This window comes from Hemiscyllium ocellatum, chromosome 47 (genome assembly GCF_020745735.1).
Source record: "Hemiscyllium ocellatum isolate sHemOce1 chromosome 47, sHemOce1.pat.X.cur, whole genome shotgun sequence".
Taxonomy (NCBI): domain Eukaryota; kingdom Metazoa; phylum Chordata; class Chondrichthyes; order Orectolobiformes; family Hemiscylliidae; genus Hemiscyllium; species Hemiscyllium ocellatum.
In genome coordinates, this window is record NC_083447.1 from 16,709,592 (window position 1) to 16,726,686 (window position 17,095).

Genomic DNA, 17,095 nt, shown 5'->3' on the forward strand with positions numbered 1-17,095 from the left:
AATAAATGTCACTTGAGATTTCAAATACTAAAGAAAATTTTAACGTAAGCTAAAGATTTTTTAAAGTTTTCAGATTGGTGAATTCATTCTGTGACTTTAAGGCCCTTTCTACAATGTGGTGCCTAACTTGTACTTAGAACTTTAACTGGAGCTACTTACAGAGGAACCTCGATTATCTGGCATTCGATTATCCGAATATCGGATTATCTAGCAAGATCGCAAGGCCTCGATGCTTGGATAAAGAATGTTATCCGGCATTTGATTATCCCAAATTCGATTAACCAAACAAAATACTCTCTGCCCATGTCCTTCAGATATTTGAGATTCTTCTGTATATTGTTTTGAATAAATTTTATCAATGCCTTTTTGTTCCTGTGCTTTGTTTGGATTTTTGAATCCCAAAATGCCAATGTCATTTTTAACCATTCTATCTATTTGCGCTTTTTGCTCCTTTTTGATTTTTGTTTTCCACACACTGTTCAGCATCCTTCTAGTAAATAAATATTACATATCACTGTCTCTTCTTCTAAATGTATAATTTTGCCATATTAAATGCATAAAAAGTTGTCCACTCTATTCCATTAATCAATTTATGATCTCTTGAAACCTTTCCCTGTCCGATGTGGTACTGGTATTTTTCAAACTCCCCCTTTTTGAATTGCCAGTATGCTTGAATAGTGTGTTCCCACGTCAAAGTGAAAGTCATCTAAATTTTGAGAGCAAAAGTGGGCCTGGAAATTCTAGCTGTTTTAGTTTGGGATGTAGACAGTGTCTGTTTGCTGCATTGAGTTGCTCTGCAAGAGCAAGTGGCAGTAAACCATTTTGTGACAATTTACCACCGCATAGGTTTACAGAACTGTCACGTGTTGAATTTGAATGATCTTGTGATGCAGTGGTAGTGTCCCTACCTCTGAGCCAGAGTTCCTGGATTCAGGTCCCACCTAACCCAGAGACGTGTCAGAAAATATCTAAACAGGTTGATTTAAACAAAAATCTATAAAGGTATCTGTGAAAGATATTAGACAGTGCTCGATTTATTGAATTTAGTTGAATGACTGGTGCAAACTGAGTACAGTTGCTTGTCCAGTACATCAACCTATACAGTACAGTAGGTCATTCAATGCATAGAACTTAGAAAAATACAGTGCAGTACAGGCCCTTCGGCCCTCGATGTTGCGCTGATCCAAGCCCACCTAAACTACACCAGCCCACTTTCCTCCATATGCCTATCCAATGCCTGTTTAAATGCCCATAAAGAGGGAGAGTCCACCACTGCTACTGGCAGGGCATTCCATGAACTCACGACTCGGTGAGTAAAGAATCTACCCCTAACATCTGTCCTATATCTACCACCCCTTAATTTAAAGCTATGCCCCCTCGTAATAGCTGACTCCTATGCTAATGCCTCACCTATGTAATAACAAATACCCCAGACAAATCCTAATGTATTTCTTGTTTCTAATTTTGATACTTTCTTTTGATAGTATTACTATTCTGTGAGAATATTTGCTGGACAGGAACCAGGAGGAGTGTGGGTTGGTTGGGTAACCCCTGACTTTCATCAACACGATGGCAACTTTGATCTAACTAAAGTTCGCACAGTAACTGCCTCAGTAGGAGATGACCAAGGCAAAGTCCATGACAGGTATCTAGGTTAATATATTCAGTTTTTATAATTCAACTCATTTTAAACTGTCAAGCACTTTTCTCTTCGTGACTTAAATTTTAATGTCTTTTAGTCCCACCCCTACTCAATAACTGATTTGAACAAGTCTCATGTTTAATAACATGGAAATGTTACAATTATTGTCTAAAATTGTTTCCTATAATATCTATTTTATTAGCGTACTTTGTACTGAAGTTTTTTGATATCATTCACTTGGACTAATGGTCTCACTGCACTAAATTAATGATACAAGTGAGATATGATGTGAAAATATAGCCAGTTAAATATCAAATGTCTGAATAAATTAAGATGTGATAAAATATTTGCCTGTTATTTTTGAAGTAGACAAAGAGGTGGAAAAAATATAATGTTAAAAAAAGTAACTCCAAGAAGACTATTTAACCAAATTTGAGAGCTACGTATTGAGGAAATAGAGTTCATAATGGGATAATTAAACTAACAAAAGATCTAGATTATAAAAAAAGAATAGAACAATAATGAGAATCATTATAAAACATGTCTTATCATTTCTTATTATTCCAATTGTGAAACCTAAATAATGTGTGAAGGTGCAACACCTGATTAGAAAATAGTTCTTTTCAGGCAAGTGTTATGCAACTGGATCTTTCTGATAGACTGTTCCAGTGGAATTATGGAATTTTACTGCAACAATCTGTTTTGAGCATATAATCGATGTTGCAGTATTTGACCCCATATAATAAAAAGGATATGGAAGAAGTGGAGATGATGATGTGCTGATTTACATCAGATGATAGTTGAAATGCTTGGGTCTACGTATCTCGAAAGGATTAACAGACTGGGTCTTTTCTCTCTTGGAAAGAAAAAGACTGAGGAGTCTTTAAAAAGAAATCTTTAAAATTGAAGTTTTGACAGTGATGTTCCCTTTGAAGGCCATTACTATATTACAAGCACCAAGAAATCCATTAAAGAATTTTGAAGAAAACTCTTTATCCAAACAATGGTGAGAATGTGGAACTCAGTACCTCAGGGAATGGTTGAAACAAATAATGTAGGTGCACTTAATTGGGAATGAGATGAACATTTGAGGGAGAGTGGACTTGCTGGAGTATGTTTTAGATGATGAAGAATGGAAAGACGCTCGAATAGAACATAGAACCCTGGCACATTTTTTTGTGTTCATTCATGAGACATGGTTGTCGCTGGCTGGCCAGCATTTATTGCCCATCCTAGTTGCCCTTGAGAATGTAGCAGTGAGCTGCCTTCTTGAATTGCTGCAGTCCACGTTCGGTACATTGACACACAATGCCTGTAGGGAGGGAACTCCAGGAGTTTTGACTCAGTGACAGTGAAGGAGTGACAAATTTTTATTTATTATTCCTTCAAGGGATGGGAACATCACTGGCCAGGCAAGTATTTATTTCACATCCTAATTTCCCAGAGAGCAGTTTGAAGTAAACCACATTGGTGTGGGTCTGGAGTTATGTGGAGACCAGATGTCAGATTTCCTTCAATAAAAGACATTCGTGAACCAGATGGGTTTTTCGACAATCAGCAACAATTTTGTTGTCATCATTAGACTCTTAATCCTAAGTTTTTTTTAAATTGAATTCAAATTCCACCATCTGTCATGGTGGGATTTGAACCCAGGTCCCCAGCAGCTTACCTGGTCTTTGGATTAATAGCCTAGTGATAATACCATTAGACCATCACCTCCAGAATGGTGAGTGACTTGGAGGGGCATTTGTGCGTGATGGTGTTCCCATGTACTTGCTGCCCTTGCCCTTGCCGTTCTCTGGGTTTGGAACCTGTTGTCGCAGGATCTTGGATGCATTTCTGTGGTGCATCTTGTAGTTAGTACATACTGCTACATCTGAGCATCGGTAGTGGAGGGAGTGAATGTTTGTGGATATGGTATCAATCAAGCAGACTGCTTTCTCTTGAGTTGTGTCAAATGTCATGAGTTTGTTGGATCTGTACCTATCAAGGCAAGTGGGGACTATTCATCACATCCCAACTTGTGCTTTGTCCATGGTGGACAGGTTTTGGGGAGTCAGGAGGTGAGCTACTTTTGCAGTATTCCTAACCTCTGACCTACACTTGTAGCGGCTGCATTTATGTGCCCAGTCCAGTTGAGTTTCAGATCATGGGGAACCATCAGGGTGTTGATGGTGGAGAATTCACCATTGAATGTCAAGGAGCAGTGGTTAGATTGTCTCTTCTTGGAAGTGGTCATTTGCCTGACATTTCTGTTACCTGTTACTTGTCAGCCCAAGCCTGGATGTGTCCAGGTCTTATTGCATATGAACCTGAATTGCTTCAGTGTTTGGGGAGTCATGAAAGGTGCTGAACATTGTGCAATCGTCAGAAAACATCCCTGCTTCCGACTTTATGATGGAAGCAGCTGAAGATTGTTGAGTCTAGGACACTACCCTGAGGAGCTCCTGCAGAGATGTCCTGGGACTGAGATGACCGATCTCGAACAACCACAGCCCTCCTCTTATGTGAGGCACGACTCCAACCAACAAAGAGTTTACTCCCTGATGACCATTGAAACCATTCCAGCTTTGCTCGGGCTCCTTGATGCCACACTTGATTGAATACAGCCTTGATATAAAGGACTGTCGCATCATGTACTACTTGAGCTCAATGGTCTGTTTCTGTGCTGTATATTTTGTGTAATCCTGTATTTTACCAAGGGTAACATACTTTTAATGTTGATATTGTGCATTATTTACAAATTTTAAACACTTCTCATATTACTCTTAAATGCGATCACTGGGATTTTAGTAGTTTAATCTATTGTATATTGAAGCACTACTTCAAGGATTTCGGACCATAAGATCTAGGAGCAGAATTAGGCTGTTGTGTTCCATCATTTGATCATGGTTGATATGTTTCTCAGCCATTTTCCACTACCTTCTCACCTTAGATCTTGATCCTCTTACTAATTAAGAAACTGTCTACTCCTGTCTTAATACACTCAATGACTAGGCCTCCACAGCCCACTGCGGCAATGAGTTCCACAGATTCACCACCCTCTGGCTAAATAAATTTCTCCTCCCCTCCATTTTAAAGGGTCATCCCTTAATTCTGAGACTGTGCCCTCAGGTCTTAGTCTATCCTACTGGTGGAAACGTCATCTCCACATCCACTTTATCCAGGCTTTTCAATATTCTAAAGTTTCAATGAAATCCTTCTTCATCCTTCCAAATGAATTGTTCACTATCATTCATGAGGAACTCCTGATACCTCATTTCACAAGAGTTCAAACAAGCGCTTATAGTTTAAGTACCAGTAGTGGCTGAGTCAATGAATTGCATCTACATCGGATCAAAATGGCTTGAAGCTGACATTTGTAAATGGATGTGTTGATAACCATTTCTAAGCTATTCCCTTTTTAATAAAGAACAGTAGATTAAAATACTGAGCAGGTTGTTTCTTACAATTAGAGTTTATGGAGGGAGAGAATCCTTTGTTCTTAGAATACTGCACAGCTGAATACAATGCAAAACATTACCTTTGTACTTAAAACACAATCTGATGTGGGCAGTGTACAGGTCATTCTGCTATAATGTGCGTTTCGTTATTGCAAATTCGCTGTAACGCGATTGACGAACTGGGAACACTGTTTCTAAAGCACAAACTTTTAAAACCTGTATTGGTGGCACAGTGGTTCAGTGGTTAGCACTGCAGTCTCACAACACCAAGGTCTCAGGTTCGATTCCAGCCTTGGGCGACTGTCTGTGGACTTTGCACATTCTCCCCGTGTCTGCGTGGGTTTCCTCCGGGTGCTCCAGTTTCCTCCCACAGTCCAAAGATGTACATGTCAGGTGAATTGGCCATGATAAATTGCCCATAGTGTTAGGCAATAGAGGAAAATAAGATTAGGTAGGTTACTCTTCGGAGGGTCGGTGTGGATTGTTGGGCCGAAGGGAGTGTTTCCACACTATAGGGAATCTAATCTAACATGATTCAAGCCTCATTAGTTTAAAAAGTGCTGCTGTTACACAATTTTCTTATGACACGAGGTTACACAAGAACAGTACTATCACGTAATAGCAGAAACGACTGTACTTTAGCATTAAGTATTTCAATATTGTCTCACTGTATGTAAGGTTCCGCAGGTTTTTTTGCTGCAGATGTGTATGTTTTGAAATGGATGGAGACCACCAAAATTAGTTTTTAATATTTATTTTCAATCCAACTCTGTCCAACATATGGTGATTTCACAATAGAAGTGTAACACCAGTTTGAAGCTGTTTCATTTTGCTTTATAATGCAGTTGTAGTGTAAATGCATGAGTTGACAATTGAGCAGTGAGTGTCGCTGGGATGGTCATTTCACTACTTTCATTCTGGAATTAGTTCAGACCTTTACACACATTTACACCAATTTTTGTGTCAAATTTAGTTTCTTAATGCTTAAACATGTGGCCTTTCAATGTACTGTAATACTTGTGTTCCATATCTGCAACATCAATATATTTGTGTACTGTTGACACATGTGTTCTCCCTACAGTATTAAGCGGAGCAACTGTTACATAGTTTGGGGAGGTGAATTTAGCAATTCCCAACAAGCAAGCCGCAGTAATGTTGATCTGGAGATTGGCTGCCTTGTTGATTTAGCAACTGGTCTCATGACATTCACTGCAAATGGGAAAGACATCAACACCTACTACCAGGTAGGACAGTTTTTTAACGAAGTGATAGATAACTCAATCAAAAAGCAAGTGAATATTTAGGAACATAATAACAGGAGCTGACCAGTCAGCCCCTTGAATCTGCTCTGCCACAAAGTAAAATCATGGCTGTGTTTTTATTCCTGTCCCACTGACCTTCGCTATGTTTTCTTTTATATCCTTTTCTGACAAAAAAGTATTGATTTATTATTCAAAATTAATAACTGAGCTAATATCTATTTTTTGTTGGAAAATATATTGGAGAAGTTGGGATTCTTCCTTAGAGAAGAAAAGGCTGAGAGGCATACTGAAAAAAGGTGGTTACAGAGCAGATAAAGAGAAAATGACCTGACTCATGATTAAGAGTCAGAGGGCACACATTTAAAGTAATGAATAAAAGATGTAAAAGTGACATGAGGAAAAACACGTTCAAGCAACAAGGATATTGGATGATTGTTTATATTCAAACAATGTGCAAGGGCATCAGTAAAAAAAGCAGATTAGCACAAGTTAATGAATCTCATTTAAAGAACAGGTGCAGACATGATGGTTTGAACAGCCTCATCCTGCGCTGTCATATTGTTGTGCTTCTGGTTAGGATCTGGAATGTACTGCCAGTATGTCTGGCAATCAAGTTATTCAAAATGGAATAGGTAATCACTGGGAGAGGAAGAAACCGCAGGGGAGAAGGTAGGAGAATGGCACTAAGTGATCTGGTAATTTGGAGAGTCAGCAGAGGCATGATAGAACAAACACCATTCCGGCAATAGTACTGAAGCTGTGCTCCAGAACTTGCTGTTCTCCTAGCCAAGCTGTTTCTGTACAGTTACAACACCGGTATCTACCCAACAATGTGAAAAATTGCCCAAGTATATCCCGTACATAAAAAGCAGGACAAATCCAATCCAGCCAATTACCACCCCATCAGTCTATTCTCAATCATCAATAGAGTGATGGAAGATGTTATCAACATTGCTGTCAAGAAGCACCTGTTCAGCAATAACCTGCTTAGTGATGCCCAGTTTGGTTTCTGACAGGGCCACTCAGCTCCTGACCTCATTACAGCATTGGTCTAGTCGTGGACAAAAGAGCTAAATTCCAGAGGGTGAGCAGAGAGTGGCAGCCCTTGACATCAAGGCTGCATTCGACCAAGTATGGCATCAAGAAGCCCAAGCAAAACTGGAATCATTGGTTTTGGGGCATGCTGTCCGATGGTTGGAGTCATACCTGACACGTAGGAAGATGGTCGTGGTTGTTGGAGGTCAGTCATCTCAGCTCCAGAACCTCTTTGCAGGAGTTCCTCAGGATAATGTCATAGGCCCAACCTCCTTCAGCTGCTTCATCAATGACCTTCCCTCCATCATAAGGTCAGAAGTGAGGATGTTCGCTGATGATTGCACAATGTTTAGCACTATTCCTGACTCCTCAGAAGCAATCCATGTTCAAATGCAACAAGATCTGGACAATATCCAGGTTTGGGCTGACAATTGGCAAGTAACATTTGTGCCACACAGCGCCAGGCTATGATAATCATGAATAAGAGACAATCTAACCACCACCCTTGGCATTCAATGGTGTTGTCATCACTGAATCCCTCCACTGTCAACATCTTGGAGGTTATCATTGACTAAAAACTCAACTGGACTCACCACATAAATACAGTGGCTACAAGAACTGGTCAGAGGCTAGAAATACTGCAGCAATTAATCCCCTCGTAACTGCTCAAAGCTTGTCCACCATCTACAAGGCACAAGTCAGAAGTGTGATGGAACACTCCACACGCCTGGATGGGTGCAACCCCAACAACACTCAAGAAGCTTGACACCATCCAGGACAAAGCAGCCCGCTTGATTGGCACCACACCACAAGCATCCATCACCTCTATCACTGATGCCCATTAGCAGTCGTTTGTACAGGTGCAAAATCCTTTATCTGAAATGTTTGGGACCAACTGGTTTTCGGAATTCAGAATTTTTCGAATTTCAGAATAAGTGGCAGTTTGATGGTGAACCTTTTAAAAATCTTTCCAAAGAACAGACTTACTGTGAATAAAATGGACTCTGAAACAGAATTGAGGCCTGCCAGTTTTGGGCCATGCTTCCATATGTCCCATCTGAGTGGCACGCATCAAGTGGGTGTGGACTTGGGTTCACTGTTTGCATGCCAAAGGACCTTGTTAATAAGAAAAAAAACTTAACAAAAAAACCTTCAAACTTTGGAGCTTTTCAGATTTCAAGATTTCGGATAAAGGGTTGTCTACCTGTACTATATCCAAGATGCACTGCAAAAATTACCGAAGATCCTCAGACAGCACCTTCCAACCACACGACCACTTCCATCTGGAAGGACAAGGACAACAAATATATGGGAACACCACTACCTTCAAGTTCCCCACCAAGTCACTCACCATCCTGACTTAGAAACATATTGCCATTCCTTCACTGTTGCTGGGTCAAAATCCTGGAATTCCCTCACTAATGGCATTGTCGGTCAACTCACAGCAGGTGGACTGCAGCGGTTCAAGAAGGCAACTCCCCACCACCTTCTCAAGGGGCAACAAGGGATGGGCAATAAATGCTGGCCAGGCAGCGACGCCCACATCCTATAAAATGAATAAAAAGCAACTTTTCACTGTAATAATTCAGTGGCTCTGAGTTCTCCATGTTGTCTCACTTTACAGAAAGAGATATTTCCTAACTTGAAATAGCCTGGCGCTGAATTGAGGTTATATTGCATTGTACTCGGCACTTGCACCAGGGGATAATACTGTGGCCACAGGAGCAAGCCAGAGAGTGAGAAATCTACAGTGAGCAACTCTGTTCTTGACTCGTCAAAACCTAGCTGCACTAACAACTCAGGATTTAATGGAATTGTGTCACTTGCCTGCATGAGTGCAGCCCAACAACCCCCAAAAGGTGAATGTTATCCAAGACAAAGCAGCCAGCATGATTTGCAACTCACCCAGCATCTTCCAAGATGTTGCCCTTCGACAGCCAATGATCAATGGCAACAGCGTTTACCCTATTACAGGGCACAGTGAAACAATTAAATCTCTTCCAATAGCACTTTCCACTCCTAGGTAGCCAGGGAACAGGTTGGCCCACTCAAGGACAAAGAGAATGTACGTGTGAAGCCAGAAGAGGTAGGTGAGGTCCTAAATGAATACTCTGTATCGATATTCACTAAAGAGAAGGAATTGGTGGAGGATGATGTCAGGGAAGGGAATATCGAATTTCTAAGCCAAGTTGTGCATCTTTAAAAGTATTAAGATAAGTAAGTTCCCGGGTCCTGATGGGATCTATCCCAAAATATTGAGGGAGGCAAGAGAACAAATTGCTGGAGTACTGACAGACATCTTTATCTCCTGTTTGGCACAGGTGAGGTCTCAGGGACTGGAGATTAGCTAATGTTGTCCCATTTTTTAAAAAGGGTAACAGGGATAATCTAGGAAATTACAGGCCTGTGAGCCTCCTGTCAGTGGTAGGGAAATTATTGGAAAAGATTTTCGGAGGAGATTTATAAGCATTTAGAAGCAAAGGAATGATCAGTGATAAACAATATGGTTTTGTGTGGGGAAGGTTGTGCCTCACTAACTTGATCAAGGTTTTTGAGCAGGTGACAAATATGATTAATGTTGTCTACGTGGACTTTAATAAAGCCTTTGACAAGGTCTGTTATGGCAGACTGGTACAAAAGGTGAAGTCACATGGTATCAGGGGTGAGCTGGCAAGCTGGATACAGAACTGGTTAATCATAGGAGAGAGAGGGAGGATGCTTTTCGGAATGGAGGGCCATGACGAATGGTGTTCTATATGGATCAGGGCTTTGTCCTCTGCTGCTTGTGATCTACAGAAACGATTTGGAGGAAAACATAACTGATCTAATTACTAAGTCTGCGGATAGTACAAAGATTAGTAGAGTTGCGGATAGTGAGGAGGATTATCAGAAGATACAGCAGGATATAGATCAGTTTGAGGCATGGGCAGAATCTTTTCTCAAGTTCCCAGTGAACGTACCATAAGGGTAAAAAGGCCCTCGCCACAATTAATCATGTCAAGGAGTGTACTTATAGCCCTAATAGATTTGGTTCTTAGAAACCTTGAGTTCCTAATTAAGCCATCCTTGTTGTCCCCTTTTAGCCTCAGCTGCAGCCTACCTCTCCTAGTGAGGCTGTTGGTTGACTGGTGTGATGAGTTATCTATCTTAACTGGGCCTCCCACCTTGCTGTTGTACTTAATTGACCTCTCCCATAAATTGCATCGGGGCAATGGATGTCAGATACCTGCATGCTCAAAAACCAGAAACGGGTCTGCTGTTGGGTCCTTTATGCCTCTGCAAAAATGTTTGTCCACTAGTCATTTCTTCCAAATTTAATGGCCTCCTATGTGGAGTTTAATGAAATGCATTTTTGAAGTCCATTTACCTGTGGGCATTCCCTTTCTACTACTTTAGTCTATTTGTTGAATTACTCATGACTGTTCCATTTTCAGTAATTAGTTCTCCCTTTTTCTTAAAAACTTACCTTTTTTTTAAACCATTTATAAATTGTTGTCCTCATTTTACCTAACTTGATCTCTCTTGCCTCCAATGTGAAGTATCTTGAGGAATATTTTTATTGGTGTTACACATTATTAGGAGATAGAGGTGTTATGAACTGATAGTCACAAGGTCCAGGCTGATGCTTTAGGGAAATGGTTTCAGATCCTACCACAGCAGGTGTTGGAATTCAAATTTAATTCATATATCTGGAATTGTAAGCTTGTCCCAGTAATGATGACCGTGAAATTGTTCTCAATTGTTATAAAATCTGGTCTATTTAAATCTTTCAAGATAAGAAATTTGGCTTCTTACCTGGTCGAGTTTATATGTGACTCCAGATCTACAATAACACAGTGAACTCTTAACTACCCTCTGAAATGCACTCTCAAGCCACTCTGTCCGATAGAAATTGGTGAAGGGCAATGCTGACATCATATGAGTGAATAAATGATAACAAAAACACCACTCTGCAAGGTTTATTTTGGCTGGAGTAGGTGAAATCCTTTGCTGCAAATTATACAGAAGTAACTTGTGCTACTGGATTATTATTACTCGATGTTTAAAGAATTCAAGCAAAGCTACTTATCAGATCAGTTTTTTCCCCCCTTTAGAAATTCAAACATCTGCTCAGGTTATAGAGTCATAGAGTCAAGCAGCATGGAAGCAGACCCTTTGGTCCAACTCATGCACATCGACCAGACATCCTAATCCGACCTGGTCCCATTTGTCAACTTTTGGCTTGTATCCCTCTAAACCCTTCCTGTTCATGTACCCACCAAAATGCCTTTTAAATATTGTAATTGTACCAGCCTCCACCACTTCCTCTGGTAGCTGCTTCCATACACGCACTTCCCTCTGTGTGAAAAAATTACCCCTCAGGTTCTCCTATTAAATCTTTCCCCTCTCACCTTAAGTTTCGGACTCCTGCGCCCTAGCAAAAAGACATTGGCTATTCACCCTGTCCATGCCCCTCATGATTTTATAAACCTCTATAACATCACTCCTCAGCCTCCGAGGAGAAAAGCCACAGCTTAAATCACTTGTCCTTATAACTCAAACACTCCTGTTCCAGCAATACCCTTGTAAATATTTTCTGCACCTTTTCAAGATTAACAATGTTAAAAATCACAACACTAGGTTATGTTCCAACAGGTTTATTTGGAAGCAGTAGCTTTGGAGGGCTGCTCCTTCATCAGGTGGTTGTCACAACCACCTGCTGAAGGAACAGCACTCCGAAAGCTAGTGCATCCAAATAAACCTGTTGGACTATAACCTGGTGTTGTGTGATTTTTAATTTTGTCCACCCCAGTCCAACACCAGCTCCTCCACTTCAAGATCAACAACATGCTTCCTGTATAAGGGCGACCAAAATTGTACATAGTATTCCACAAGTGGCCTCACCGATGTCCTGTACAGCTGCAGCATCACATCCCAACTCCTACACTCAAATGTTCTAATTGTTATAATTTCCTGAATTGAGTTTGAAATGATAGTGACCTAGTATTTGGGCTACAGCATTTTGATATGATGCAGTAATGTATATCCAGTACCATGTCTAAGAATATATCAATGTTTCAGAAAATCAAATTGACCATTTTGTTGTAAACTCAATTGATGGGGTTAAATGTCAGGACATTGAAGAAGAATATAATGTAAATCCAATACCTTTATTTACAAAAACTCACCCCCACCTTGTCGAGGACAACTCGGGAGGGGTAATAAATGCTGGCCCAGCCAGCAATACTCACAACCCACAAAATGAATGAATAAAAAACAACTACAATGGAAGTTTACACTGCCAATGTGTTTGCAGGTACTCGTCTACTTTCCAACTTTCATAAGATTTATGTATGTGAATACATTCCAAAAACATGGAAATTGGGAAAATTAAATTGACAGAGCAAGCTAGGATGAAGACTTCATAGAGTCGATGCAAGACCAAATCCTAGAACAAGATGCATGGATCAAACCAAGGATTTGGATAGTTTAATATATAATGAGTCTTTCATGTAAAATGAAATACCAAATGATTTCAAAGTAAAAGATCCTCTAGGAAACTGTGAACATAATATGCTAGAACTTAGCATTCAGTTGACTGAGAAACTTGGATTGGAAACAGCTGTGCTAAACTTAGACTAGGGTAATTAGAAAGGAGTGAGGGCACAGTTAGCTGGAGTGCACTAGGACAGAAAGTTAGCAGTAACGATATTTGACGATCAATAACAGACATTTCAGAAAATATTTCATGGTTCTCAACAATGGTATATCCCAATGAGAAAGAGGAATTCTAGGGAGGAGATAAAACCAATAAAATTTAAAATTGTATATTTTGTCTTTCAATTTAATACTATGTGGCAAAGAATAGTGAGCATCCAGAGCATTGGAAAGGGCTTGAAAACAAACAAAAGATGACCAAAAATATACTTTGAGGATAACTTGATAAGTATTATTAAAACAGACAGTAAGAGCTTCTTTAAGTTTATAAAAAGGAAGTGTGAGTCCAAAGTGAATGAAGGCCCTTTCGAGAATGAGGCTGGGAACATAATAATGAGGAACTGGCAGAGAAGTTGAAAAAAATACTTTGTATTAGTCGTCATGGTAGAAGACACTGGCATTCCAAAAATACTAAATAAGCGAAGGGCAAAAGTGGGAGATGAAATAAGTACGATAACTATCACTAGAGAATAAAAGCTTAGTGGGTTGCATCCTCATTGAAAAAGAGTGGGAGGCAAGAAAACCAGGTAACTATAGGCCAGTTCGCTTAATGCCTGTCATTGGGACAATGTTAGGACATAGCTGAGCATTTAGAAATGCATAATGTGCTGACATGTTATCAGCATGGCTTTTGAAGGGGAAATTATACCAAACAAATTTACTAGAGCTGTTTGAGGAGGTAATAAGCAGGATAGATACAGCGGAAGCAGTATTAACAAGTTTTGAGCCACTGTCCACTACATCAAAGACATCTCGGAAATGACTATCAGACTACTCAGACCCCTTGGCATCATGGTAGCCCACAAACCCACCAACACACTAAAATAGCAGCTAATGAACTTGAAATACCCTATACAGACAACAAGCAAAACTAATGTCATCTACAAAATATCTTGCAAGAACTGTAACAAACACTACATTGGACAAACGGGCAGAAACTAGCCACTAGGATACATGAACATCAACTAGCCACAAACAACATGACCCACTCTCACTAATATCCTTACATATGGATGAGGAAGGACACCACTTCGACTGGGACAACACATCCATCCTAGGACAAGCCAAACAGAGACACGCATGAGAATTCCAAGAAGCATGGCATTCCAACCGGAACTCTATCAACAAACACATTGACTTGGATCCCGTCTACCACCGCTTGAGAAAAAGAACAGGAAATGCCATCACCATAGGAAATGATATCATCACAGGAAGTAACATCACCAACTAAAGGAAACTCAATGATATAAATAGAAAACAGTGTTTCATTTGGAGGCTCACAGAAGTTGTTACACAGTGTGGTGATGAAACGTCTAAAAATGAACCTTCCAGCTCAACGAGCAAAGCTACATCCAGGGGAAGCAGTATATGGAATATATTTGGATTTTCTAAAGGAGATAGGGAGATTGATCTGGAGTGAGGAGGCAAGAGGACTCAGAAGTGGGAAGGGTTCGATGAGAATGGACAGGAGCTGGAAGGCCTACTCTCTTCTGTCGCTTTCTTCTGCGATTCCCTCTTCCTCCATCCCACCATTCCTCAGCACCTGATCTCTACCTCTCTCAGGCCACATTTCCTGCCACCATTACCGCATCCAGAGTTTCCCCCCAAAAAACTTTATGGAAGCGTATGCACAATTTAAAACAGCACATAGTGTGCATTCCCAAGTGTCAGGAAATATAGTCATGTATTAATGACTTGGATGCGGGAAGTGAATGCACAACCTCCAAGTTTGCAAATAGCGCAAAGATAGGTGGGGAGGTAAGTGGTGAAGATGACTCAAAGATATTGATAGATTGTGAGTGAGCAAAACTTGGCAATTGGAATGTAGTGTGGGAGAATGTGAGGTAATGCACTTTGGCAAGAAGAACATGAGAACTGAATATTAAATAGAGAAAAAAATCAGAAAGCTGCAGTAAAGAAGGATTTTGGTGATCCTTGAGCAACAAACACAAAAAAGCTGGCATACATGTTCAGCAGGTAATGGTGAAGGCAAATGAAATGTTATCCTTCATTTCAAAGAGAACAGAATTTAAAAATAGGGAAGCCATGCTTGAAGGACTTATGCCCGAAATGTCGAATCTCCTGTTCCTTGGATGCTGCCTGACCTGTGCTTTTCCAGCAACACATTTTTCAGCTCTGATCTCCAGCATCTGCAGACCTCACTTTCTCCTCTAAAACTATACAAAGCATTGTTAGAACACACAATACTGTAGGCAGTCTTTCTCCCCTTATCGAAGGAAAGATACTGGCTTTTGAAGGAGTCCAGAGAAGATTCTCATGGTTGATCCTGGTTTTCCGTTTGGGGAGGGATTGAGTAGATTGAGCCTGTTTCATTGGTGTTTAGAAGGATGAGGTGACCTTATGGAAGGGATTTGACCGTGTAGATGTGAAGAGCTTATTTTCCATTATAAGAGAGTCTATAACCAGAGGGCATGTATATGAGTAAGGGGTTGTTCATTTAAGACAGATGAGGTGGGATTTCACCTCTCAGATGGTAGTGAATCTATGGAATTCTATACTGCTGAGGGCTATTAAAGCTAGGTCATTAAGTACATTCAAGGCTGAGAGATTTTTAATCAACAAGGGAATTGAGAGTTATGGTGAAAAGACAGGAAAGTGAAGTTAAGGATAATCAGATTAGCCATGATCTTATTTAATGGTGCAGAACATTTGATGGGCTGAATGGCCTAATTCTGTTCCTGCCTCTTGTTGTGTTATTGAACAGAAATCTATTTTTATTTTGTCAGACTTCAGCTGCATGTGTTTTAATGCTGTTTGTTTCCCTTTAATGTGTTTCATAGGTTGAACCAAGTAAGAAGTTATTCCCTGCAGTCTTTGTTCAGCCTTCTAGCCAGAATATGTTCCAGTTTGAGCTTGGAAAGCTGAAGGTATGTTGTCATTGGATTATAGGATGTGTACATGGTATTACACAGTTAAGCTTCATCTCAAACTATTATTTCTGTTTTTTCTTCAATGTCAGGACCATTTAATTGTTCAGAGTGGAGCAGGACTTTTACTTGGGGCTGGAGCACTAACGTCAGGCTCACCAGCTGATGTCACTGGCTCATGACTAACAGATTTTGTTGGATTAATTACAACCAGAGAGTCTGTGGCTGCAACTGCAGCCATTTTCCTGCACTGACAGCGAGGGGAAGGAGTTTTAGAGTAGCTCAGGACTCTTGGCCTGCTTGAGTCAAGCTGCCAAGAAACTGCTTCCTTTCCCCAGTTGTAACATAAACGCCTTAAAAACCTTAACCAATATACCTCCCAGTAGTGAGAAAGTCTGGACTCCAGCTCCTTTGTTCCTGCTTTCAGTGGGCTGTCAAAATTATGACTGTACTTGGATGTGCTAATCCTGCAAAATAAACACTGCTGGAAATCTGAAACTCTAATAGTACCTGTGCTAAACAATTAGTGAGCCAGTTAGCATTTGTAAACAGAGGAAAGTGTTTAAGTTTTACACAAAGACATTCATTAGAGCTAGAAGATATTGCAGGTGACTGACTTGTACATTGTTGAAGAAAATATAAACACCACAATACAGAGCAGCAAATGCAACTCTGGCGTAAGTTTGTCTTTGTGTCCTTAAGATTGTGATTTCTAAGTAGCATCATGAATAAGCAGCCATTATATAATACCATTTACATAGCAAACTTTGTGTGAAGACTTAACAGCTTGGCAGTCATTATTTTTGCCTTTTTAAATCTCTTGCAGAATATTATGCCTATTTCATCAGCTATGTTTAAGAGTGAGCGAAAGAACACCATCCCCCAGTGTCCTCCAAGACTTGATGTCCAAATGATCACACCAGTAGTGTGGAGTCGGGTGCCGAATGATTTTTTGAGTGTGGAAACAGCACGGATCAGTGAGCGGCATGGCTGGATGGTAGAATGCTTAGAGCCACTTATCATGATGGCACTGCATATTCCTGAGGAGAACAGGTTAGGAGCGAGAAAACAGTTGTATAGCAGATGCAGAAAAATGCAATTAAAATACAAACCTGCTGGAAATAATCA

The 17,095-nt window shown here is 40.3% G+C and overlaps 1 protein-coding gene across 9 annotated transcripts in view; it reads left to right on the forward strand.

Annotated features, from left to right (window-relative positions):
• The window catches only part of LOC132836584 (ryanodine receptor 1-like), a 402,705-nt gene that overhangs the window by 153,551 nt on the left and 232,059 nt on the right, over positions 1 to 17,095 (forward strand). For all 9 annotated transcript variants that reach the window (XM_060855950.1, XM_060855954.1, XM_060855953.1 and 6 more), the window contains exons 31-34: positions 1,485 to 1,645; positions 6,167 to 6,329; positions 15,881 to 15,967; positions 16,794 to 17,020. In XM_060855950.1, coding sequence (XP_060711933.1) covers positions 1,485 to 1,645; positions 6,167 to 6,329; positions 15,881 to 15,967; positions 16,794 to 17,020 — 638 coding nt within the window. The remainder of the gene's footprint in view (positions 1 to 1,484; positions 1,646 to 6,166; positions 6,330 to 15,880; positions 15,968 to 16,793; positions 17,021 to 17,095) is intronic.